The sequence below is a fragment of the Danio rerio genome, chromosome 17 (genome assembly GCF_049306965.1).
Source record: "Danio rerio strain Tuebingen ecotype United States chromosome 17, GRCz12tu, whole genome shotgun sequence".
NCBI lineage: Eukaryota > Metazoa > Chordata > Actinopteri > Cypriniformes > Danionidae > Danio > Danio rerio.
This window is the reverse complement of record NC_133192.1, coordinates 12,394,514-12,422,374: the sequence shown is the minus strand read 5'-3', so window position 1 is coordinate 12,422,374 and position 27,861 is coordinate 12,394,514. Positions and strand designations below refer to the sequence as shown.

Sequence of the window (27,861 nt, the reverse complement as noted above, 5' to 3'; positions counted from 1 at the left end):
CAACTGCTTTTCAACAGAGAGAACATTTATTTAACACAATTCTAAACATAGTTCAATAGCTGATGTTTAATGATTCATTTCTTTTGTCTTTGCCATGATGACAGTAAGTAATATTTTACTAGATATTTTTCAAGATACTAGTATTCAGCTTAAAGTGACATTTAAAGACTTAACTAGGCTAATTAGGCAAGTCATTGGACAACAGTTGTTTTTTATATAGCCAATCGGAAAAAGGACGCTAAGACCCAATTCCAGTTCTAATTTTGTACCCCTTCCCTTTCCCCTTGAAACAATATGTGAAGGGGAAGAGATTAAAAATGTACTGCTAAGAAATAGGACAGCACTACAACACCCGCACACGTTATCATATGTCATCACAAGCTCTTACTTCATATGATATCGACGACAGCGATTGTTGTAGTTATTCCAGATGCATTTTGTTTAGTTTTTTTACATTTACATTTACATTTAGTCATTTAGCAGACGCTTTTATCCAAAGCGACTTCCAAATGGGGACAAGGAAGCAACTTACACAACTATAAGAGCAACAATGAATAAGTGCTATAGGCAAGTTTCAGGTCTGTAAAGTCTAAGAAGGAAAGCATTAGTAAATGTTTATTTTTAATTTTATTTATTTATTTATTTATTTTGAGTACAGTTAGTGGTATATCCAGAGAGGCAATTGCAGATTAGGAAGTGAAGATTTTTAATTTCAAGAAATCACAGAAGGCAACGATAACATTATCATAATGATATAATGTTGCAGTAAACTTGTAACTACTGTTCATTTACACCGTGATCATAAGAGGATCGTAAGGGGAAGAGCTAAAGAGTAGAATTGGGGTAGAATTGGAATTGGGCCTAAATGTTGACCTTAAAAGCAGCTTTTATCCCATCCAAATGAAAAGATCGAAGACTTTCTCCTGAAGATAAAGTATTATTGTAAATACGATGAGAATTTGGCTCCTTTAAACATCACTTATTATCACTTAACATCACAAACACAAATATTTGAAAAACAGTGCAACGTTTCAGAGGATGGCTTTAACTGTATCAGGATGAGGCTCAACTACTGCTTCAAAACTGCTGACAAAATTTGTAAAGCTGAAAGTTTGTTTTAGGATGCAGCAAATTCAGGCAGCAGTTTACGATTAACATTAAATGGCATCAGAGCTGCATAATTGGCTATTTGGCTGCAGTCCAAATCATATGTGTGTGTGCGCGTGTGTGTGTGTGTGTGTGTGTGTGTGTGTGTGTGTGTGTGTGAGTTTTACTGGAACCGATAATGAATCAGAGGATCTGCTAACCTGCTTGTTTGCAGTGTTTATTCCTGAATGTGTTGTTTACTTATCACCGTGACCTGACAAGCACACAACACTCCCAAAATGGCCCATCTGGATGTAAACACTGTAGCTCAATACTTCTCTCTGTGGCATTTTCCCCCCCTAAATGAGCCTCTGTGAGCCCCCATATGCTGGCCCCGACACTAATTTGCTAAAAATAAAGAGTGCGAAGATGAGAGGCAGGGCCCGTCTTCTTATCTGCGTTTGGCACAAGCTCGGTCCTGTTAATGACTGTCCATGCTGCCCTTCGTCTGCGCGGATGGTTCTTAGCCTAGCAACACATTTAATGGTTATCTGAAGGGTTTCTATGTGTGGAGGCCATTTAATTGCCGCTATCGTTAAAGGTGCAGTCAATGCAGACAACAGAGCACACAGTTCCAGGAGGCGGAGAGTTATTTAGCTGGAGACACTTCAGGGTTGCCAGGAGTTTCAGAGGAAACGCGATGAAATCCATATGGCTAGATTTATATTAGCAAAAGTTAACATTTTTGAACTTCTAAAACACATTCTGATCACTCTTACAGTGTAAAAAAATCAACCCAGGCTCATTCTGATTATGAACTTCTATACACATTTCTGGAAAACACCAAATATGTCCCAGGAGCTAGGCATTTTGCAGTTTTTGTTTTCGCGAATCCTTCAGAGACCGCTGTGCACGCTCAAATTTCTCTGTCAAGTGCCGTTCGCACCTGCTGTTCTCATGTAAATCCACCAGAGGCCGCTGTCGACTGACCGTCTGACCGACCAATAACAACCAACAGAGGGAGAGAGAAGGAAAAAACATTACCTGATGGATCATTGGTACAATTTCCGCAAGATGACCAGCTAATGTTTAGCTAAATTAATTTACGCCTCCTCCTGAAGTGTGCGATGCATTAAAACATTGTTTTTTCCAGCCGTGGCTGCGCTTCATTCTCGAAATGTATAGTTTGTCTAAAGCAGGGATACAGTCAGCCAGCACAATCTACTTTTATAGTCCCGTTCTACTTGTTATAGCACATAATTTGATTAACGTTGTTGCTTCAACTTGTCATCCACATTTCCTCCTGAGTTTCATGTAATTTTGGATGTCTCATTTTTTATTTGTCGACTTTAACTGCAGTTCAGCTGTTTCACTTTAATTCGGGAACATTTCGATGATGTTTTAAAGGAGTTTGATGTCGCATGTCATTTGGGAAAAATAAATTCGCATTTCACAATGCGTGTGTCTGTGGTCCTTCAATGACTCGGTAGGGGCAGAGAATAGTGTCAAACAGCTGTGTGTAAAGAATATGTGGTTGTAAATCCTTGTTGATAGGGTATATGCCGAAGCATGCTAATAGGACTTTTAATTTGCCAGTAACCTGGGTTAATCGTTTCCGGTGAAGTGTATGCCAATGCAAAATCTGCGAGTTTAAGGTCTGTTTTCTTTAAAAATCACCGATCTCCACTGGCTGTGTGATATCCAATATAAAGTGGGTCTCAGATTGTACAAGAAGCACTGCAGTAAATTACATTTACCCCCGTCATGTCTTTTTAATATGAGCATTTATTTTACCCCAGAATATTCAATGGAGCTTCTGCGCTAGCCTGCTGATTCTGACGGGCGCGTGCGAGCAAATGGCTTTTTGACTTGTTTTACGCTTGAGCAACTAAATGAAAGCCAAAGTCTGTTTAACTGATTGTATTTGAATTGCATTTTACAACATCGATGCTGTAAAAGGAAACTCCCAATAACAGGTCACCGGAAGTTTATCAGTATGAGAAACACACTAGCTTGGCATTTACCCCATTGCGGTGTTTACATGTCTGTACTGCACTTCAATAATACTACTAAAATCGACATACTCCACATGTCTTAATTTGTTTTCTGTTTTGTTCGATTATGACCTTAATCAGATTAAATTAATAAAAAATTTACATGATAGACTCTTAATCAGAATATTGTCTTAATCATATTAAAATCGGATTATTGGTTGGCCATGTAAACGTACTTATTGTATAATATGCCATGCCTGCTGGTTTGAAATCGAATACTTGGTTTGTTTATTGAATGTATGTTTCTCTTCCAGACTCAACCGGTTGTGCTGAAATCTCAGGATGATGAGGAGTATCTGGCAAGGCTGTATGGAAAAGCTCTTTATGATGGTCAGCGAAGAACACTTAAAAAAAGCCCCTATCTCCGATTCAACTCCCCCACACCCAAATCTAAACCACAGCGACCCAAAATAGTAGAAACTGTCAAAGGTGAGTTAAAGGTTTTAATTTATTGTATTTTATTTTACTTTGTGTTATTTTTTAATTTTTTAATTTTTGTTTGTGTTGTTTTGTTTTATTTTGTTTATTTATTTTATTTTATTTATTTATTATTTTGTAATTTAATTTGATAAATTTTTTGTTTTGATTTATTTTATTTTATTTTGTTTTATTTTTTTATTTAATTTTATTTTATTTTTCCATACCTTATTTTTCCAAAACCTTTTGGCAGTTTTAATCACTTTTTCAGGATTGTCCTGAATTCTATGCTTGCTGTTGACAACTGTTGTTAAGTGTCATTCGCTCAGTTATGTTTTATTAAATGCAAAGGTGACATTGTTTGAGATGTCTTTGTCATGACAAGTCAACATTATCAAGACAGCATGGGTTTTCATAAATCTGTCATGAACATAATTTTCATAAGGCCCTTAAAAATATAATTAACGGCATCATTAATATTTTTCTTGACCTCAATTACAGCGGTACAAATTAAGTTTTTCAGTAAAATGTCATTAAATCTTAATGACGCTGTTGTAAAATTATTTGAAAGTGTTGACAATTTTAGCACAATAATCATGTCACAATTATAATGGCCTCATGACAATCATGTTTATGCTTAATCTATGGCAAATTGTATTTTCCTGGTAATGTCAAATAAAAAGACGTAGGGTTGTGTTTGTATTATCTTAAAGGTTGTGGTGTATTATTTCGTCAAGTTGTCATACACTTTACAATAAGAATTATTCAAACTAATTATTTAAAATGAGCTGAATCAACACAATTCTTGATATTTTTTGCGACAACTTAATTGTGTTGTGTTTCCCAGTGATGGGTTGCGGCTGGAAGGGCATTCGCTGCGTAAAACATGTGCTGGATAAGTCAGCAGTTCATACCGCTGTGGCGACCCCAGATTAATAAAGGGACTAAGCCGAAAAGAAAATGAATGAATGAATAATTGTGATATGTTCAATCCACTTAAATTTGTAAATTGATTGAGTTGAACCCAGCATACATTGTAACAAACTGTGTCACTTTTTCATTTAAATGAGATGACAGAAATATCATCAGCTGTCATAAGCATGCATAAAACCTCATTTATGTTTGTGACGTGTCATAATAATAAAGGTTTCATGACAGTCCTATGAATACCCCAGGTAAAGTTTTAACAATGTTTTCGACAATGTTCTTCGAGTTTGTTTAGACCCTGTATATACTTTTTAACCCCTTTAGACTCTGCGTCCATTACAATGGACATCACATGACAACCCATTTTTTTTTTAAATTTGGAACATACAGTAATTCAGGTCTGAAGGGGTTAATATGTCGATTAGTTTGGTTTTAGCAACTTAAGGCTAAGTTAATTAACATTTTGATCCAGTTCTGACCTTCTCTTGCAGTTAAAAACCTAATGCCAGCTGTTACTGAAGACACACAGTAAAAAGTTAGCAATGGACAGTTTGTTTTTTGCTGACCTTTTTTTTTAATGTAAGAATTTTCCTTTTAGATTCAAAATGCATGGGAGGAGGGTATTTATTGAGGGTTTGCTTTAGTCCTTGTACTGTTATTCAGTGGCTCCAAAAAGTATGTTACCAGTAGATAACTCACACCTGATTTCAAGTTTTGTTTGTGAACACATTTTTGCTGCTCTTGGTCAATAGTGTTGATCGTTATGGAAATGAGCTTCTGCATTGATGTTCTTTAATTTTCACATTGTCAAAAAATCTCATGCAGAACTTTACACTCCCGTCTGCGGTTTTATGGGATCGCCCCTTTTTAGCAAATCCTCCCCCCTGTCTTAAAAACCAACTTGACAAGAATTGACATCATGGATCTTAATTGTCTTAGCATTTGATTATTATTTGTCTCTCTTTTTATTCTCTCATCTAGGGGTGAAGATGAAGTCATCTAAAACACAAACTAGCCAGTATGTGGGAGATGTTTCTGCCATGCAGCATTCAGTCTCTGAACCCCATTTCATATTCAGCCCTAGTGATCCTGATAAACAGCAGCAGCAGCCTGGGTCTCCAGTGCGAGGATACCTCATTCCCATGGCCATACCTTTAGGTAAACCACCATTACCACAACTAGAGATTGCATTTTTTACTAGGGCTGCTATAGCAATATCCTTATGTCACAATTCATTTAAATGCACTACACTGATCTCAATAGTTAATTATAAACTGAGGTCACAGCCAGCTCTAAATGGGTGGGACTTGAGCTCTGCGTGGGCTGTACAAACCTACTGGGGCTTTTGATTGATTTTTTTTAGGTGCAGTTTACACTGGTGCATTTTTATTTCTAAACTGCATCTCAGAATGAAAACACTCCACATTCAAGCTGTTAGTTTCGTCTGTTAGTTTTTAGGATATCTATAAGCTAGTATGCTCTAAAACAGTTTAGAAAATGAAAAACTGATACAAATGTCCAAAGCTTGCAGTTTGTGATTTCTGCCTAAATGGATAAATTTTTTCAAATCTTTTTCAAATCAAATCTTGACAAATGAAATGATCTCTAGTGTCTGACATGCCCCGCGCCCTTTACGGCACTTTTCATTTGATGTGCTTGAGCTCAACCACTCTCATTAGCATAGCTGTGATTAAAAACAAAACACTATTGGTTGTTTTTTTAAGGGGAGGAGCTACTCCACGTCCCACCCTCTCTTCATTTTGCATTTGAGATTAGAAACATTGAATCAAAAGTGCACATTTTAAAGCACTTCACAGGACCTTTAAAAAGCATTTTGTTTTGTTTTATGTGTAAAGATTTATTGTTTTTTTTTTTCAATAGTTTTGAGGACTTTGTTGTTTCTCTTTTTACTTTGTTAAAGAAAAAGTCATATGGCCCACACATAGACTGTAAAACAGGGGTCTCAAACTCGCAGCCCGCGGGCTATTTGCGGCCCTCAGTGCCATATTTTGTGGCCCGCGCCGACCGCTGTACACTGACAGAATCAGCGGAGCGGGAAGAGAGAGCGCTCCCCGCTCCGCTGATTCTATCCGTACACAGCGGTCACTGGCATTCCCCGCCCGCCGTGTAAACAAAGGGACGGGGATGCCGGTGACGTCACCACAAACCCCGCCCCTTTGTTAGACGCTGTGACGGGCGGGAAGTGTTAGGAGGGAACTCACGCCAGCCAGAACCAAGGTAAGCTGTTCCCGCCCCTGCCTGCCACTTAGCTACCTATCTGCAGCCTGCCACCTACCTAGCTACAGCCTGCATCTTGTATATATTATAGGTAGATACAGACTGGCACAGACTGATGTGACTGGAGTGGGGTGGGGTGGGGGTGTTTTATTTATACATATATACGCCTTTTTTTTAGGTGAGGGCAGGCACGTGCACACATAGGGCTCAACCTGTGCAGTGCACATGCCCTTTTTAGTCTTGGATAGAAAGTGCCCTTCCAAAATGATCAAAAGTGCCCCCACGACGCGGCACACCTTCGGTCCCGCCCTTCAGTAGGCGCGCGACAACACCGCTCTTGAGTACGCGCGCGACAACACAGCTGATCAGTACTCGCGCGATAACACCGCTCTTCAGTACGCGCGCATCCACTCTGCAGATCTGCACCTTCCAAAATGATCAAAAGTGCCCCCGCGACGCGGCACACCTACGGTCCCGCCCTTCAGTAGGCGCGCGACAACACCGCTCTTCAGTACTCTTCAGTATACGCTCCCATCCCCCCCCCTTAGGGTCTCAGCTGCTTCCGCTCTAAAGCCAAATGTGGTTCAGATTTGTGAGAAGAAGCGCTGTCAAGTCTCTGGCAGCAAGGAGTAGGCAAAAGATGCCATGTTCAGAAGAACTGTTCATAATCTTCACTCAATGTTCTGTTAATGTTCAGGACACTTCATGTTCAGAAGAAATAATTAAAACTGTTAATAATGACATTTGAGGACTTTTTTTTTGTGAAATCTCTTATGCGGCCCAGCCTCACCCAGACTTTGCCTCCTGCGGCCCCCAGATAAATTGAGTTTGAGACCCCTGCTGTAAAAGATACGGATGTACAGTATTATGGGTGACGTCACCCATAGGTTTCTGAAGAGTGCAAATGAAGCTACAAGTAGGCATGACCAGCCATCGGCATTTTGTTCACGCGTCATCTCCTTGGCGGGGGGTGACCAAACATGGGCAAAAAGGCGGAGTGTTAGCAGAGATACAGACGCCTGCTAACATTTTACTTAGACAGATTAATACTTCATTACCTGTGACTTGTTTGTGTTTTGACCACATGTGCTTGGTTGTACACTATATCAAAAAAGTGTTTAGACTTTTAAAAAACAGTGTTGTCATACACTGAGCCACTAAACATTGTTCTACTGGAGGAAAACGCAAATTACTCCCAGATACTTCAAATATAGTCTGTTAGTAAATGCACGGCTATTGATGAAATCCAGGCATAGCACTGTATGACAACGCTGCAGATGACTGTTCTAGAGCCTACAGCTAATCAGTCTATCAGATTCTAGAGTGCATTACAGATCTAAAGAAAAATATAAATGATCTTAAATAAAACAAATACATTTATAGAGATGGTATATAAGTATATAATTTCACTCACCTGGGAAATGGAGGCCACTTTAATGGTTTGTGAGCACAATTAAGTGCACACAGCATGCCATATCATCTGATAATTGTAGGAAATAATTCCAATAGGCAACTGACCGTGTAGCCCACATAAAACAAAACAAAAATACAATGAAAATGCCGAGTTCAGCAGCTAATCAGCCGGAATCAGCTGAGGTGACATGATGGGGACCAGCGAGACATAGCTGTCACTCAATTGGCCATGATGCAGACTTAAAATAAACGAAACAGATGAGTTATAAGAAAATACAACCCCCTCACAGGGTAACATCACCTATATGCAGGAAAACCATCTTTTGTACCAGGCCATAAACATCTTTTTTTCTGCTGTAAAGTTGGCCAACAGTGGGGTCATTAGAAATGTGCTCAATTATGGAGCCAGGCCTAGCTGAATTTCTATATAAAGTATATAAAGTAGTGCGTTCACACTGAAAACTCTATAAATAATGTACTTTAATTACCCGGATGATGCACTCATTCGACCGGTAAAATGAAGTGTGTAATTTTGGACACTTCACGCTCTCAACGACCACTTTACTTACGTAGCGCAAGTGGTGGAGCTATCCGGTTCACATATTGGGCAACTTTATTTATTTTTGATTGTGAAAGCGAAATTTTCCTGTGAGACTGATTATAGCGTCTTACAATGGAGAAATGCGGTAATGCTTACTGCAGGTATTATTTGGTACTTTGTTCATTTATTTCACTAAATTGGCAACCGTCAAACGTCATCAGGGAAACGGTTTGAATTTACGCTTAGTAAAAAAAATATTAGTGTTCCATTTGGGACAACACTACATACATATTCTGTTGTGTGTAAGTGCGTAAGTACATAGTGCATGAGTGTATAGGGTGCCATTTGGGACGCAGCTAAAGAATTGCAGTTTCAGTTACTTCTGTATTTGCTTCACGAGAGAGAGCGGGATGTTGCCACTTGGGCCCTCAGTCATATGGCCCACTCATAACTGTTTTAAGTAATCATGATTACGATATTTACCATAATATCTGTTTTTATGATTTTTCTGTAATCAAGCAGCACTACTTGAACTCCAGTTATGACTGTAGATTTATTTTTGTCGAAATTGTAGCCTCATGAGAATTTGCATTACAATGTTGTTTAGAAAGACAAGACATGACTGACCACATCATTTTAATTAATTTATTTTTAGTTCGATGTCCGTTAAACCTCCGTCCATCCTTAAACATAGACCTCCAACTCTGCATGAATGTCGGCGACAGCCTCCACATGCTGCAGTCATAAAAAGTCTCTCCTCCGGCTGGCTCGGAGCGCACGGCAGCATTAAAGAATGGACTTAATTAGACAGACATTTCAGCGGTGTGAGTTTAGCTCTTAATTACGGCTGCCTCTCCACTCGTTAAAAAGCCTTCCTATGCCGCTCTCGTTTAATCACTTCACTGTCAGGGACATTAATGTCTTTCTATTACGCTCTCATTTTCCCCGTTTCCAATCACTGCGAGCTCCGTCTCAGGTCCGACCTTGTGCGCTTGGAGGTAATTCTGTTTATTAGCCCGAACAGCCATATGTATGAAAACACCGTCGCGCTTTTACAAGGGCACTTTTTAGGGCAGTAATTGCAAATAGCCAATTGAAAACATTTTGAAAGCATTCATATCATGAGTTGATTAGTTTCTTTTACCCCCCTCCCCCCTTCCTTTTGAGGATTACGACCTCCTGGCGCCGAAACGTTCCATTAGTTTGCTAACCGCTGAATTGCTGTCGTTATTTTCTGCAATGGACTCAAGAGGTAATTAAAGGTATTGCATGAAGGAGGAAAATGGTGGTGACGAAGCACCTTTGCACCGCTAAAGCTGTTTACAGTATTCAAATAGTTCCCGAAATTGTGGTTTAGAGTATTAAGAATGAAATTAAGTGGCGGACAATGGCCTAGTAATGTTTGAAACGGCAGGTGGGTATTTTGTGGCCAGTATGCTGGACTGACCTCTGATCTGTGCTACGCTACAGTGAACAAAGGCTTGCTAATCACATCTGCAATGCAGTGGCCCTCATCGCTGTCCTACATGCTCAACTCCCTTCATAGTCGTATTGAAGTTTCTTTCACTACCTGATGCTCTGTATGGGAGGAACTGCAGATACAATAAAGTCCTAAAGATGTTAGTGTTCTGTTAGTACATTAATTTTTTTCAGTTTTTTAATTACGTTTAAGGTAACATAGTTTCTTGGTTCCTTAAACATTTATGTTACCTGGAGAAGAGCATCTCAGACCACTACAGTTGCTTACTATATCCTATATTATACTTAGTCGTACCAGGCAGATGATATCAGTAGACCCATTTCACCAGGTACTTAACGTATTGTATATGACGGCCTAATTGGTAATTGATTAATTAAAAAGCTTGGAAATTTATGCTGGTTTGTTTACAATTTATGTTGTTTTGTTAACAAGTTTAACAAGGTTTTATTTTTTTTATAAGTTTTTTTTTTATGTTTTGTTGTTGTTTGTTTTGTTTGTTTTTTGCTTTTTGTTTTGTTTTGTGTTTTTTTTGTTTTGTTTTTGTTATGTGTGTTTTTGTTTTGCCTTGTTTTGTGTTTTTTTGTGTTTTTTTGTTTTTCATTTTGTTTTTTATTTATTGTGTTTTTTTGTTTTTTTTGGTGGTGGCGGGAGTTGTGTGTTCGCTTTGTTTAGTTTTCTTTTGTGTTTTTGTTGTTTTTGTTATGTGTGTTTTCATGTTGTGTCATTGTTTTGTGGGCTTTTTTGTGGTTTTGTTTTGTTTTTCATTTTGTATTGTGCTTAGTTTTTTATTTTATTTGTTTTTGGGTGTGTGTGTGTTTGTTATGTTTTTATAATTTGTGTTTTTGTTTTGCTTCGTTTTTGTGGTTGTTTTTAATTTTGTTTTGTATTGTATTTTTTTTGGAGTTTTTCTCTGGGAGGGGGGTTCATTTTGTTTTGTGTTTTTTGTTTTATTTTGTTTTGTGTTTTTGTGGTTTTGTTTTGTATTTCATTTTGTTTTGTTTTTCTTTTTGTTTTGTTTTGTATTATGCTTTTAACTTTTTTGTTGAGTTTCGTTGTGTGTTAGTTTTGTTTGACTTTTTTTGTGTTTTCTGTGTGTTTTTTTGTCTTTTCTGTGTGTTTTTTTGTCTTTTTGTGTTTTTGTTTTGTTTTTTGTTTCATTTTGTGCTTCTTTTGTTTATTTTTTTGGGTGGGTGGGGGTTGTTGTATGTTTCTGTTTTGTTTTTCTTTGTGTTATGTTTTTGTTTTGTTTTGTGTTTTTTTATTTTGTTTTTGTTATTTTTTTGTTTATAGCAATTTTTATTTTTGTTTTATTTTGACTTGCATAAAAAAGTTTTTAATTTTTAAAAAAAATTATTAGCCCCTTTAAGCTGTTTTTTCCCCTATAGTCTACAGAACAAACCATCGTTATACAATCCCTTGCCTAATTACCCTAACCTGCCTAGGTAACCTAATTAAGCTAGTTAAGCCTTTAAATGTCACTAAGCTGTATAGAAGTGTCTTGAAAAATATCTAGTTAAATATTATTTACTACATAAAAAAATAGCAAAAAAGGAATAACGTTCAGAAAACCAAACGTTCATGTTTTGCAATACATAAAGCCACTCTTGTATGATTAAAATAGTTAATTTGCCCAATACTTACCCATCAGCTCATACTTATTTTTTAAGCCTCGGTCTAAGCTGCTCTTCCCAGCATGGATGTTGAAATTGTGGTGCCTAAAATGAAAGTGCTAAGTAAGTTAGACACGTTTTCCAAGTTATATATTAGAGTGACACAAACTCATTCCCCAAACGTGGCTATCAGACCTGTCTAACTTTCATCTAAATTAGGGCATCTCCTGATAACCTCTGTAATACCCCAACATCAACCAAAAGCAAATCTTTTACCAGCGGAAGGCGATTCCCAAGGCATCTTAATCGTCCACCAGTGTCGTCCCTGTGGCTGTCCTATATCCCCCTCGCACCAAATGTGTGAGCGAAAAGTTCCAGAGTCTCATTAAAAACTTCCCAGCCACTTTCGCAGGGTTTCTGTGAAGGAGAGAATCCAGACCGGCCCAGCCTGGATTGGATTGACTCGCCAAGGCTCAGACTTGGTCTCTGGAGGGCTGTAGATTAGAGCTGGCCTAATTTCCCTCTCTTCCGTGACTCTCCGGGGACGACAGTGGGAATTGCGGAGTAGCCCATGGGAACGGAGAAGAGAGCCTTTCATCTGCTGCAGATGTTCGGTGCGGCTCATCCACAGACGGCCCCCGAGTCACAGTTAAGCGCAAAACGGCAGCAGGCGAGCTTTTTCGCAAATCTGCTTAGCAAGTTTTCTGCACTGCGGAGAGTAGAAAGTGGCAGTCAAATCAACACGGCAGTGTTCAATGCAAGCTCGAGTTCATACCTTTCATAGCCGCTTTTCAGTTTCCCGTCAAACTCCAGAGCTTCTGTGATACCTTTTTTATTTCTCTTTCCTTTTTTGTAGTGTAAGAAGGTTTGTGGAAAATTCAGCTTTGAATAATTCATGAGTGTGAATTTCAATTCTGCACAAAATGTATTAGGAATTCGCTCTGCCTGACTATCATTATCAACATATCTGTCTACTGTTCAATCAGTTTAAGGGATAGTTTACTCAAAACTGAAAGTTCTGCCTTTGTTTACTGACTATACATTTGTTCCAAATCTGCTTGAGTTTACACAAAAGACTATGAAGAAAGCTGGACATTTGTCGCCATTGACTTCTATAGTATTTGTTTTTCTTGCTACAGAAGTGAACTGTTTTCAGCTCACTTGAAAATATCTTCTTTTGTGTTTAACAGAAGAAAGACATTTATAAAGGTTTGCAACCACTTAAGGGAGGATCAATTAATTATGTTCTGTTATTTATTTGTCCTTACACTCACTGGTCACTTTATTAGGTACACCTCTCCTAGATTTTGGTCCATATTGACTTGATAGCATCACACAGTTGCTGCAGACTTGTCGGCTGCACATCCATGATGCGAATCTCCCATTCCACCACATCCCAAAGATGCTCTATTGGATTGAGGTCTGGTGACTGTGGAGGCCATTTGAGCACAGTAAACTCAATGGGCCCTATCATACACCCGGCACAAGGAGCGGCGCAATAGTCTTTTGCTAGTTTCAGCTTGGCGCAAGAGTCGTTTTGAGGTGTTGCGCTACGCTGTTTAAATAGCAAATGCATTAGCGCTCATATGTGCGCCCATAGTTGTTCTGGTCTAAAAAGAAAGGCGTTCTGAGGCGCACTGCTGGCGCGTTGCTATATTGAGAAACAAAAATAGATTTTTCATTAGACCAAAACAAACCCGGTCTAAACTCCGGTGCAGAGTTGCGCCTCGCTTACACACTGCTTAAAACGCACAAGAGAGCAATAGGCAAATATCTTTACATATGAAAAAATGTGGTAACACTTTACAATAAGGTTAATTAGTTAATGCATTTACTAGCATGAACTAATCATGAACAACACATGTACAGCATTTATTAATCATAATCGAACATTTACTAATGCATTATTAACATTTAAGTCCATGCTTTTAAACATTAGTTAATGCACCATGAGTTAACGAACTAACAATGAACAACTATTTTTATAAACTAACGTTAACTAACATGAACAAATACTGTAGTAAATGTATTGTTTATTGTTTGTTCATATTAGTAAATGCATTAATTAACATTAACTAATAAATCTTATTGTAAAGTGTGACCAAAAATGTAAATATTAAGGATATATATAGGATATAATAAGAATAGATATAGGATATAAAAAAGGGAGGCTTTTTCAGTTCATTCATAACAATTTGCTTTTGTATAATGTTATTATTATTAGCAGTATTATTTATTATATCCATATTTATATTTGTTTTATTAAAAACAAGCTTTGATTTGCCCACCTGTCAGCACAGCATGTGTTTTAGCAACCCGGGCTCATTGTGGAAACGTAGCCCCACGGACGTTGCTGCGGACCGCGATTTACGTCCCGGGAGGTACGTATTCGAGCGGATTTTTGTTTTCGCGGATCCGCGAGAGGCCGCTGTGCGCGCTTTTTCGCGTCTCGGGCGCCTCTCGGGAGCCGCCGGATTGAAAAAAAAAAAAGCAAAAGCCCTCGTCTTCGATTTCGACCGCGTTTTCGGATCCCGCCGCGTTCTCGCCCTTATTTTTCGGATTCCGTTTTTCGTCTTACCTGATTTCCGGAACCTGCTGTTCCCCGGACTCGATCCCGGTCGTCGTCCACCGCGGCCGGCTCCGGCTCCTCCTCCGGGGCCTCCGCTCCGCCGACGCGACGCTATGAGCTAAGCGAACTGATTGCATCGGGAAAGCCCTCCACTCGGAGTCTGTGCGTAAAGGTTTCCCTATCCAAGAGCGAAAGTGAAAGTGATCCATTATCTCTCATTCTCTCGCAGTAGATGCTCTGTTTAACAGTTTTCTGTTAAAAAACTGTTAACTGTTTGCTTGTGAAATGCTCAGTTTTTTCACTAAGACTTACTTTACGTCCTGTTAATAGCGAATGCGCTTATGGCGCAACACAGCTGGCTCTTAAAGGGAATGGGAGATGAGACTCTAATTGGTTTATTCTCAAAACACACCTATAACTCATTAAGAAAATAAACTCAACCCTTTTAGACTAAGTGCCACGGCGCAAAGCGGATTTTCCCGTCCTTAAATTAGCTAAAACGCGCTCTGACACGCCCTGAAAGCGTTTGCGCCCTGCGTTTTGCGCTCTGCGCATGGACCGTCAAAATAGAGCCCAATGTCATGTTCAGTAAAACCAGTCTGAGATGATTCGTGCTTTATGACATGGTGAGTTATCCTGCTGGAAGTAGCCATTAGAAGATGAGTACACTGTGGCTATAAAGGAATGGACATGGTCAACAGCAATACTCAGGTAGACTGTGGCATTGACACGATGCTCAATTGATACAAATAGGCCCAAAGTGTGCCAAGAAAATATCCCCCACACCATTACACCACCAACACCAGCCTTATCCATTAATACTAGGCAGGGATCCATGCTTTCATGTTGTTGATGCCAAATTCTGACTCTACCATCCGAATTTCTTAGCAGAAATCGAGACCCGTCAGACTTTGAGTTACTGTTGCCTTTCTATCAGCTTGAACCTGATAGAATTGGCCATTCTCCTCTGACCTCTGACATTAACAAGACATTTACGCCAATAGAACTGTTGCTCACTGGATATTGAATGTACCAAAAGTTATCTTGATAAATGCGGCTTTTCTAGAAAAATTGCAGTTCTGTTTTTGTAAGTCTAACTGATATCAGGAGTGACAACCATTTTGGGTTGCTAGGTTTGTGAATCTAAAAATTCGGGAGTTTGACATTGTAACAAATCCTGCACTGCGAGTGCAATAGACCTACAAGTACCACTTGTTTTGTACAGTACTTCTAGCTGTAATGTTTCTTTGTTTTCAAATCTATTACAAATGTTTCCTTTCTTCAGTCACACTTTCTTTTAAGATTTTAAGGTAAAATTATTGCTATTTATAAACCTTTAACTATGACTTTTGCCTCAATAAACTCTGAATTTGCTGCCTTTTAATAGTTATTAAGGTTTTAGTTAGGTTAGGATTGGGGATGTGAAATAATAATAATAATAATAATAAGTACTTTGAGAACAAATAAACAGCCAATATCTTTATAATATGCATAGCATAGGTGTTCAACCTAATTTAGCTCTTTTTTTTACACAAAAGACTATGAAAAAACATGGAAATTTGTAGCCATTGCAGGTTTGTAGCCTGTTGCAGGTTTTCAGCTTACTTCAAAGTATCTTCTATTGTGTTTAACTGAAGAAAGACATTTATAAAGGTTTGCTTCCCCTTGAGGGAGGATCAATTAATTATGTTCTGTTATTCATTTGCGCTATATGCTTGTCTGCGTCTTATCATTAGTTTGGTAATTCTTTAATACGTTTTTTTTGTCACTCACTTTATCATCAGTTAATTTTTCCATTCATTATGTTTATTTATTTATATTTTTAAATCGTAAAAAGAAAATCAGACTGGGTTTTGTCAAGCTGACACTCAAAGTTGTCTTGATAAATGTGACTTATCTAGAAAAATTGCAGTTCTGTTTTTGTAAGTCTAGCTTATTTCAGGAGTGATGACCATTTTGGGTTGCCAGGTTTGTAAATCTAAGCATTCAGTAGTTTCGACATTGTACTGAACACAGCAACGTATGAGACACAAAAAGAATCTTATTCCAAATCAACTGGTGCATTAAATCCTGCTCTCCGAGTGCAATAGACCTACCACTTGTTCTTTACTTGTACCTGTAATGTGTTATGTGGTAATAATTCTATCACAAATGTTTCATTTCTTTAGTCGCACTTTATTTTAATGTAAAATTATTGCTATTAATAACCTTTAACTGTAACTTTTGCCTAAGTAAACACCAAATTTGCTGCTTATTAATAGTTATTAAAGTTTTAGTTATGTTAGTATTAGGGATGTGATATAATAAGTACTTTGAGTACTAAGAAACAGTCAATATCTTAATAAAATGCATGTAATAAGCCACTAGTAAGTTAATAGTAAGCATTGCTACTTAATCTAAAGTGTTACCATTTATTCTTTATGTATGCAAATGTTCAGCATTCACAGTTTTTCTTTCAAATATGTTTATTTGAAATGTTGCGTTGCAGTTCATCTTAATTTAGCTTCTTTTCAATTAAAATTGAATTTGCATGTGAGTCCTGTTTGCCACCTCAGCTCGAGTAATTGAAAGCTACTCTACATTCATTAATGAATGGCGCACAACTCCGTATAATAAGCCATTTTATCTTCTCATCCCAAAATGTTGTTATTGATAATGAAAGAGCCCTTGTGAAGACTTGTAATTCACACGCTGATTGCTGCTTTCGCATGCCCGAGGTGCTTCGAGCGGCCTGCGCACACCGCTCTCTGAGGTGAATTTCTTACTTTATTGATTGTGGATGAAATTGCTCTGGTGGAAGCCCCAGCGGTGAAGACGTGACTTCATTTGTTGCTTTAAATTGCATGTGGTTGCAGAAGCGGGGCGTGCGCACACATATTTATGTGCATTTTTTTGTTTTAATCATCTCATCATCGCTCTCCTCTCCCAGGTCTCCTGCTGCAGTGTCCTCCAGTCCAGTCATTTACATGTTCTTGGATGTGTTCCAAAGCATTTTGGGGGCTGCGAATTCTATCCCGTCATTCGGGTCTTTGTTTCCTTGCACGCCTTGCGGCTTCTCTGCTTTGCCAATAGCCCATAATAGCGTCTCTTACTGTCCATCATTGCGCTAATCTGTCCGATCTGGTTTCGCATTTCAGAGCTTGCACTCTCTTGAGGTTCTGGAAAACAAACGCATCCTTTCAAGCCTTCCTTCGGCGGATCCCACATGTTTGCTATCAAGAAGTATTTGTGCATTCCAGATGAGTCAGTGCTTCTTGCTCCTGAGCCACTGTTTGGATGCCCTTCAGCCAAATTATGGAAATCGTAAAGCTTATGTTTCCCCTGCTTTGCATGGAAGGCTGGGAAAAACAGATTGCGGCGCTCGCAGCAGATTTATGCTAATGCCAGCCTTCTCGTTCGCCGTTAATGTGCCGAGGCCAGACTCGAGTCTCTATGTAATGGGCCATGTGCGTCCGTAACCTGCCTCCCTGCAAACTGCGACGCAAACCTACACTAACACACTCTGGCTGAACCCGTTCATCTCACGGTCCTGCTGCAGAACAGATGCCAATCATGTTGCCAGATTGGCCGCCCGGTTAACCAGATGTGTGCGAATGTGTTTTGGGCTGACACGGCACTTTAAAGTAGCGTGGATGTCCTTTACAGTCGCTCTGCAGTGTGTCGAGAGATGAAGTAATGTGTAGGTGTGTGTGTGTGGGCTCCATCTGCAGGAGTGCGTCTGTCTTTAATATCCCTCTTGCGTGCGTATTGGGGTCGCGTTGTGCCCTTGCCTGTAAACAGCGTGTTGATGCTATCTGCGCTCCATCAAGGCGATGGATGTGCAGACTTTAGGGCTTTGGCAGAGGTGCATTTAGGCTGCCGGAGTGTATTCCTTGTGCACTCACGAATTCAAGAGGGGGATGGAGACTTTGTGTTCAATGTCGCCTTTTGTTGTGCTGCTAAGATTTCACCGTACAGACTGGTGTCGTCAAACGTAAAGGTGCTTTTGTACCAAGTCAGTGTATGTTTTAAAGGAACCCTCCACTTTTTTTTTGTTGGAAATAAGTTTGTTTGACATTTCATCTAGTAATAAACATTTAACATCTTTTTATTTCTTATATATATTTTTTTTTAGCTTAGCTTTTAGCTTAGCTTAAATCATTGAACTGGATTAGACCATTAGCATCTCACTCAAAAAAGAGAAAAGTTTTGACAATTTTCCTTATTGAAGCCTGATTTTTCTGTGGTTTCATAGTGTACTGAGACTGACAGAAAACAGGTCGATATGTCTAGATAGTGTAATTAAGGCAGCAGGAAAAATTATATTATGCAGCACTGTTGCCTAGTTACCTAGGTGGGACTATTTTTAAGCGCTGCGTAATATCATTGTCCCTGCTACAGCCTTGATCCAGCAGCAGTTTCTTGATCATTACGCCAGATTGTTTCTAGTAATATCATGCTAGGAAATAGCAACTTTTTATTTTCTGTTTGATTCAAGGTTATGAGCGCCACACAGCTAAACTAGTGCGTGCAGGTAAATTCACAGCGTTATCAGAAGCATTGTATTGATAATTTTTTTCCACAGTTGGATTAATAATAAACATAGAAACGTTATTTGACTTACAAGCAGCAGCTAAATGTGTCTGGAAATATATTCAAAGGCTTTAATCTTCACAATCAGCGCGGATGTGAATGTGTCTGAATGTTCTGATTGGTTGGAGTAGACGTCTCACGTCAGCACATTCTAAACTTGAACACGCTCCTTCCGGCTATTTTCCTTCTGCGTTCACACAGAGCAGCATTCTGGCAAATTACTGGTAATGTTACAACTTCTCTTTCTGGAATATTGCCAGAACGAATTTACCAGTGTTTTCAAAAAGGGCCTGTTCACACATGATCCCTTTCTGGAAAATTGTTGGTAATTTTCCTGTATGTGTTAAAGGGGCTTATAAATAACTCTTTTATTTATTTATTTATTTTATTTTTATTTTGCGAGATGCTAATGGTCTAATCTGATTCAATGATTTATGCTAAGCTAAGCTAAAAGTGCTCCCACAAGACTCAGAGATCAGTTGAATAGATACAAATATGGTAACTGTATACCTGTAACTGTAGTTGACATGTAAAATGAGTGTATTTCTAAAAAATATCCTTTAAAATATAGTGCTATCAGACTTTATGCAATACTGGTAGTACTGGATCACTTCAGTGCCACCTGATGTTCTATACCAGGTTTGTGTGAACATTACTCTTCATAATCCATTTATAATTAAGTTGAATAAAAGTTGACATTTTCATGCATGTACAGTTGAAATCAGAAGTTGACAACATTTGAGTTAATTGGAGGCACAACGGTAGAATAGTATTTAAAGTAAACCTCAAACACGCTGCTTCCTTGTGTGACAACATGGGAAAATCAACAAGCCAGAATCAACAAAGAAGCCAGATTACAATGTGCTAAATTACACTGGGAAAAAGACTAATTTTTGGACACATGTCCTCTGGTCTGATGGAACTAAAATTGAACTGTTTGGCCATAATGACCAGTGGTGCAGTTGGAGGACAAAGGGGAAAGCTTACAAGACTAGGAAGACCATCCCAACTATAAAGTATGGGGGCGGCAGCATCATGTTGTGGGGCTGTTTTGCTGCAGGAGGGACTGGTCCACTTCACAGCATAGATGGCATCATGAAGAAAGAACATTACGTAGAAATACTGAAGCAACATCTCAAGACATCAGCCAGGAAATTAAAACCTGGCCACAAATGGGTCTTCCAAACAGACCATGACCCTAAGCATACTGCCAAATTAGTTAAAATGTGCTTTAAGGACAGCAGAGTGAATGTTTTAGAGTGGCCATCACAAAGCCCTGACTTCAATCCTATAGAAAATTGTGGGCAGAGTTGAAAAAGCCTGTGCGAGCAAGACAGCCAACAAATCTGACTAAAAAAAAAAGCTAAAAAAATTTAAAATAGCAAGGAAATGCATGTAAACTTTTGACTATCTAGAAATTAATACAAAATTATCAAAAAAAAAAAATTCTCTCATTATTCTGGCATTTAGCAAATGTAAATCATTTGGGTAATCCTCACGGACCTACAATAGTAATTGTTTAGTATGATTTACCATCAAACATAAAAAAAAAAAAAGAAATAAAAAATTGCTTGTTTCTTTTATTAGGGTGTATGTAAACTTCTGGTTTCAACTGTAAGTACACGCTTCAAAGTTTTGTGAGTGGCTACCGTAATAAACTGTGTTTGACATTCTAGTAACTAGTTTCAATACATTATAAATATTTGAAAAAAAAATAATTTAAATGCAGCAAAAATGCATTGAATGCAAAAATTTGATAGGATAATGAAAAGTTTGCATGTACTCCCGAGAGCCTCTGTTTTTTTCCTAGTGGAAATAAAATGGAACACTTGTATAATGTTCAATATTACACCAATAAAGCCATTTTATAATATAATATCAGGCTGTAATGTCTGTCAAGATGATGCAATGCATGGCGGAGCTTTTACAAACATATCCAAATCACTATAGTCTGATTTCTCCCAGTCAACCCCTTACCAAAACCCTACCCCCCCCAAATGCTGTTTTTATATATAAAAACTGAAATTTTCATATAGTGACAACAGCCCTCCAATGCCTGAAATGCAATAACTTTTGTTCTTCTTGTTTTGTTTGTATAAGTCACCTTTCAGTAGGCAATTTAATTCAAAGCTACTTGCGCTTCAAGCGATTCCATTTCACATGTCATTACTTTCTGAAAAGCAATTGACAGTGCAGTGTGTTGTTCTAGTGTTTTTAACCTTTTGGTTCTAGTCCCAAATCATTTAGTACTTCTCTCTGTGTTCCTGTAGGTAAGCCCAGAGTAGATTGCCAGCCCCCAGTGCCTTCACGGGTCATCATCACTGACAAACCAGCAATCGTAACAACCTCCTTCCCACCTATCACAGTTGTCGAATCCAAACCTACTACTGCTATTCGAAAACCCAACGCCATCTTGCTGGAGGTTCAGTCAGCACCAAAGAAACGGACCCCACAGCTCCAAATACAGGTGACAAGTGTAACTAGGGGGATTTTTGTTGCTTTGACAGTGAAACCAGTATTATTTAGTAAGTGTATATTAAATTTGATAGTTATTTAGACACAATTGTTAATGCTGTGTTGTTAACCAGTTAATATAAATGAGAAGAGATGTACTAAAATTATCTTCAGTGTAACAATTGTGGACAGATGAAGTCAGAATTATTCCCTTTTGATTTTTATTTTCTTTTTAAAATATTTTCCAAATTATGTAAGGTGTAAAAAAAAAAAAAAAAAAAAAAGAGCAAGGAAATATGCACAGTATGTTTGATAGTATTTTTTCTTCTGGAGAAAGTCTTATTTGATTATTTTGGCTAGATTAAAAGCAGTTTTTAAAATTTTTTGAAGTCATTTTAAGGTCAAAATTATTAGCCCCTTTAAGATATATTTATTTCGATAGTCTACAGAACAAACCATCATTATACAATAACTTGCGTGATTACCCTAACCTACCTAGTTAACCTAATTAACCTAGTTAAGCCTTTAAATGTCACTTTAAACTGTATAGAAGTGTCTTGAAAAATATCTAGTCAAATATTATGTACTGTCATCATGGCAAAGATCAAATAAATCAGTTATTAGAAATGAGTTATTAAAACTATTAGGTTTAGAAATGCATTGAAAATAAACAGCGGGGCTAATAATTCTGACTTCAGCTGGATGTATATGTTTGTAAAACATTGTCAGATGTGTTTAGAGCAAAAATAGTTTGATAACTTTAAAAGAACAGAGTGTAGCTCTCTAATATTATTTAATTATATATTTTTATATTACTATCTTTCAGACCATCAAGTTATATCTATGTGTTTAATAAGTTTTTTAGTAGTATAAAATGTATAATAATTTAGTATGATCACTTATTCTTTTTTGTATTTATGTAAGTATATCTGTCATGCTGAAACATTATTTCACCTGTAAATGACATTGTATTCTCACAAAACCTAGAGATATGTTTAAAGCATTGAAGTAAACACTTTTCTCGCATTTAGGTTTTCTTTGTATATAGAATCACCCTTGTGAGTATTATTTGATGCAGACACCAACTACATATATAGAAATATATCATTTATTTATATTTTATATTTATATTCCCCAAAAATATTAAGCAGCACCATTTTTTTTTACATTTTAATAATATAAAATTGCACCTTGTAAAACTGAAAACTAGAATACGGATTATGGGCGCCGTAATCCTTATCCACAAAAGAGAGAAAGAGAAAGAGAAAGTAAAGGAAGATTGGAGGAGGCTTTTTTTTTTTTAATCCTTGCGCTGTAAATGGTAATCCTTATCCACAAAAGAGAGAAAGAGAAAGAGAAAGTAAAGGAAGATTGGAGGAGGCTTTTTTTTTTTTTTAATCCTTGCGCTGTAAATGGTCTGTCTAACTGTTTTCTCGCTAGCGAAGCGTTTAGTTTTTCCACTTATAAAGTCTGCCATGGAAATAGTAAGTGAGCCATGAGGCAACTAACTCTTAAGCCTGGGTTATTCGTCAAAACGCTAGCTGGCAGTGGAGTGGTTAAGTTCCTATGTGTCGAGTTTCTTCGCTGGTGTTTTTGTTATTTCTGAACACTTCCTTAATGTAAAAGTGGTTTAGACTCGCTCATTTTGAGGCAGGAACTGGTGGACGTGCAACAACTTTAACCATGAAGTAAACACAAAACAAAACCTTCCATCTGGAGCTTCGTCACGGGACTCCACACTTGTAAAGATTTGCTCCATCGGGTTCGCGCGGCTTTCATTCCCGCCCACACTCGTCAACAACACATAGCTTGTGCTACGCGTCGTTGCGACGTGTAGTCACATTTTTTGAGAGGTGGGCGTCAGCAACGCCGACGGCTACGGCGAGGGCTATGCGTCCACGCATAGGCCGCACCGTACCATATGCGTGCGCTTGACGCAGAAGTATAAATCAGCCTTTAAAGGGAATGAGAGATGAGACGCTGATTGGTTTATTCTCAAAACACACCCATAACTCATCAAGACAGGGGTTCTCAATCTTTTGCCGAAGCTGGTACATTGCAGTTGGGGCCCCAGTGTCTGTGCCCCCCACCGGTTGAGAACAACTACATTAAGAGAATCAGCACAACCCTGTTAGACCATGCGCCAGGGTGTATTTTTCCATCCTTAAAATAGCAGATTGGGATACACCCTTAATGCTTTTGCACCTAGATGGTTTAAATAGAGCTCTGTGTCTGCAAGATATTTCTGATTTTGTCACTATGCACATTTACATCCATAATTCACTGATCATAAAAATGTGGCTTTGCATCACTCACCAGTCAATTTCAGTTTCTTACTGCAAATTGACGGCTTTTGTTACACAAATTGTTTTTATTAAAATGAGTTTATCTTTTGTTTACAGGTCCAGCCTGGTGTGAACATCGAGAGTGCTTTGTGCAGCAGCAGGCAGGCTTCTCCCACACCAGTGATTCCAGCCGAAAGCATCCTTCCTCCACTTTCAAACCATGTAAGACCTATAAAAACCACTAAAAATGTGTTGTCTTCAGCAGCACTTTTTCATATGCCTTCTCAGTCACTCGTCTCTGCTTTCATACTGATCATTAACATAGAACATCCTTCAGCATTTACAATTAGGGATGCACGATATATCGGTGGCCTTAGAGATATCGGCTGGTTAATGTTATCAGTCCAATAACAAAATGATGCCAATATCTTTTTTTAATCAATAAATTATTTCCGCTGTGTAAACCAACTCACATGCTTGCGTCTATATATATATATATATATATATATATATATATATATATATATATATATATATATATATATATATATATATATATATATATATATATATGTTTGTGTGTGTATATGTGTGTTTGTGTATGTATGTATGTGTATATATATATATATATATATATATACACACACACACACACACACACACACACACACACACACACACACACACACACACATATTTATATATATATATATATATATATATGTGTGTGTGTGTGTGTGTGTATTTGTGTGTGTGTGTGTGTATATATATATATATATATATATATATATATATATGTGTGTGTGTGTGTGTGTGTTTGTGTGTGTGTGTGTATATATATATATATATATATATATATATATATATATATATATATATATATATATATAAATATGGAAAAAAATAAATATGTTATATTTAATTTAATTTAATTTAATTAGTTTTTTAAATTATTTTTTTTTATTTTATTTTAGATATATCAGCCAATATATTGACTTTTGGTCTTTAGAATTATCAGTATCTGTCAAAAATCCCATATCGGTGCATCCCTAGTATAAATGTGCTTGTGTCTGTGTGTGTGTGTTTATGCATTCATACACCAGCTGGTCTCAGCTCTGTTCTTCGTTCTGAGAATGGATGGATATCATGCCATTAGATGTTGGCTGTCCTCCAGCACGCTGCACCGCTATAAGGGCTAGTTCTGTTCCAGGTTTGCATTTCTCCTCACACTGCCATTGATTTTTGCCAAGCCGTGCATGTGTGTGCGCTCGTGCTCTCCGAACCTGCCCAAGCGGATGAAGATGGATGAGGTGTGTGGGTGTGCATGTGTGTGTGTATGCAGCTGAATGTATAATGTTGCCGCCAGCGTTTTCTGCTCTTACTCCTCCATTCCCGACCTCAGCCATTCACATCTGGTTGCTAGGAAACAGATGCAGCTCCGTTGGTTTTCGCTGGGTTTGTTAGCAGATTGTGAGCAAGCGTCTGGGAGGACAAAGCCTCTCTGTGGTCTGTCTGCCGCTGTTACCGTCACAGTAATCATTACAGCTCTCTGGAAATAAGCTTTAGATGCACGTCTTCTACAGCTACGCTAGGATCTGTTTTGCTAATTGTGCATGCATTTCTTCTTTTGACTTTGCGCTGAGGTCAAGCATGCAATTAGTCACAATCTCATCGAATTTAGAGGAAACGCAACATTTTTTTGAATGTTTTAAATATTGCGATCATTTCCTCTTTGACGTGGGTCTTCACAATAAACTACCTCAATGTTTAATTGAATTTGTATGTCAGCCAATGGATCATATACAATTTTTTTAAATAATAAAAATAAAAATTCTTTAAAGGGGTGGTCCACTACAATATCATATTTTAAACTTTAGTTGCAACTACTGAAAAAAACAGCTTAAACCAGCCTAGGCTGGTTGGCTGGTTTTAGCTGGTCGACCAGGCTGGTTTTAGAGGGGTTTTGGCCATTTCCAGGCTGGTTTCCAGCCATTTCCAGCCTGGTCTTAGCTGGTCAGGCTGGGAGATGACCAGCTAAAACCAGCTTGACCAGCCTAGCCAAGCTGGGAGCCCAGTCAAAACCAGCTATGTCCAGCTTAAACCAGGCTGGTCAAGCTGGTTTTAGCTGGATTTAGCTGATTATTTTTCAGCCTGACCAGCTAAGACCAGGCTAGAAATGGCTGGAAACCAGCCTGGAAATGGACAAAACCCATCTAAAACCAGGCTGGTCAACCAGCTAAAACCAGCCAACCAGCCTAGGCTGGTTTAAGCTGGATTTTTCAGCAGGGTGATGTGTAATGTAGATGTGTGAACATAAACAGCATCTCTGAATGCAAGACGCTCAAAGTTCAATGCAAAGGGAGACCTTGGTTTTTACAGAGTTAGCTTAGCAAAGCCTACAATAAACAAATTTTGGGGACTACAAAAGAATAACTTCCGGGCCAGTGAGATCACAAACGTACTTTTACCACGCACACACACTGCGCAGCTATGGGGCGTGGCTGGAGACGCTGTTATGTTACAGCAGAGAGAGCTAGAATGGCGTCCAAACGCTGCTATTTCCACAGAGCTTCTCTGTTTCTGTGTTTGGGCCTCCAAAGGACACGACACAAGGACAGAAGTGCTTACAGTTCAATATTAATTATGTTCCAGAGAATTATAAAATACATAGCAAGCTTGATTTGACAAAACACAGCTTCCAGAATCTCTCCCAGTTCAGTGCTGGATTCGGTTAAAATCTCCTCAAAGAAGGAGCAGCTCCAACAAGCAGAAGCTGTAGCCTGTGAGTTTTTATCTCTTAAAATTGATCATAACATGTACAGTGTCTAGCCCAGGGGTGGCCAACCCTGTTCCTGGAGAGCCACCTTTCTGCAGATTTCAGTTGCAACCCATATCAAACACACCTGCTTGTAATTATCACGTTGTTTTCAGGTCTTAATTAATTGGTTCAGGTGTGTTTGATATGGATAGCAACTAAAATCTGCAGAAAGGTGGCTCTCCAGGAACAGGGTTGGCCACCACCCCTGGTCTAGCCTTAACGGTATGTTGTAGCAAAGATGTAAACAACGGGAAATGCTGTTTGGCACCTCTAACGATTTAGCTACAAATTCATATTTATTAGTCAAACAGCTGTAAACACGCACACACACACACACACACACACACACACACACACACACACAAACACACAAAGCGTGTGTGTGTCTCTCTATAGGCAGCTTTTCCTGCGTTCTACATCTCAGATAATGAACTCGCAAAAAATATGTGAACGATTCTTATTACTTACACATGCATATTCCAGATATATGTTAAAGACAGCGTGTAAAGCATTAAGTTAAAAAATACAGGAGAGCTTGCCTAACTTGTGTAGCAGCAGAAAAATAAATAAAGGCTCACACAGGTCGCATTCCACATCTTGTGGTTTATTCTGCTGTCGACAGCATCACTGTATATTACAGAGCAATAACTTAATTTGAGCATCAGAGAAAAATAAAAATACACATGCGCTTCCCGTGCTACACACGTCTACAGACAGGGAGTTCACAAACAGATACAAACACTCCAACAATTGCGATCTCTCTTAAAGGAGCCGCACCCCATTTTCACTCGCTACAGACACTTGTCAGATGTTATTTTAGAGAGTGGGCATGAGGTTGACTGACTGTTTACACAGCACAAAAGCGCATGCTTATACAGGCGAATCCGCGAATCAAAGCACATTATGATAGATGACCAATCAGAGCCTCTTTAAGGCGGGCCTTTCAGAGGAACTAGGAAATATGACAGTCGTTCTCATGTTAGCTGAGTAGCTGTATATAATCAAAGTGAGATTTATGAAAAAATAATGTAATTTCCTTCAAGTAAAGCATGAGCACACATTGCTTTGCGATCATATAACCACAACCAAGCCTTAAAATTACATTCTGAACCACCCCATTAAACAGCTGCTTTGGTTAGTTTGTGTAATACACGCTTCAGTCATTTGTGTATTTATTTTTAATTACATCCAGTTTATTAATAAAACATATTTAAGTTCTTAGCATTTTATTTAGTGTATTCTGACCTACAGTATTCTCTGATTCGCTATTTCAGATGTTAAACTACAAACTATATGTCTAATTTGATTTTATTTTCAGGCTAAATATAGACACAAACACCTATTTTACAAGAAAACAAAGTCTTGTGAACACGATATCTATTGGTGCTTAAGATCTG

General features: G+C 38.2%; 1 protein-coding gene and 1 long non-coding RNA gene across 4 annotated transcripts in view; one reads left to right on the top strand and one right to left on the bottom strand.

The window, feature by feature from the left end:
- The window catches only part of si:ch211-185a18.2, a 297,445-nt gene that overhangs the window by 143,551 nt on the left and 126,033 nt on the right, over nucleotides 1–27,861 (top strand). For all 3 annotated transcript variants that reach the window (XM_073926901.1, XM_073926902.1, NM_001258228.1), the window contains 4 exon segments: nucleotides 3,395–3,569; nucleotides 5,466–5,642; nucleotides 21,178–21,374; nucleotides 23,764–23,868. In XM_073926901.1, the coding sequence (XP_073783002.1) occupies nucleotides 3,395–3,569; nucleotides 5,466–5,642; nucleotides 21,178–21,374; nucleotides 23,764–23,868 (654 nt within the window).
- Nucleotides 651–13,056, bottom strand: LOC141378520 (uncharacterized). The gene is made up of 3 exons (XR_012393241.1): nucleotides 12,043–13,056; nucleotides 11,798–11,871; nucleotides 651–2,079 (listed from the first exon to the last, which is right to left on the bottom strand). It is a non-coding gene; the product is annotated as an uncharacterized lncRNA (long non-coding RNA).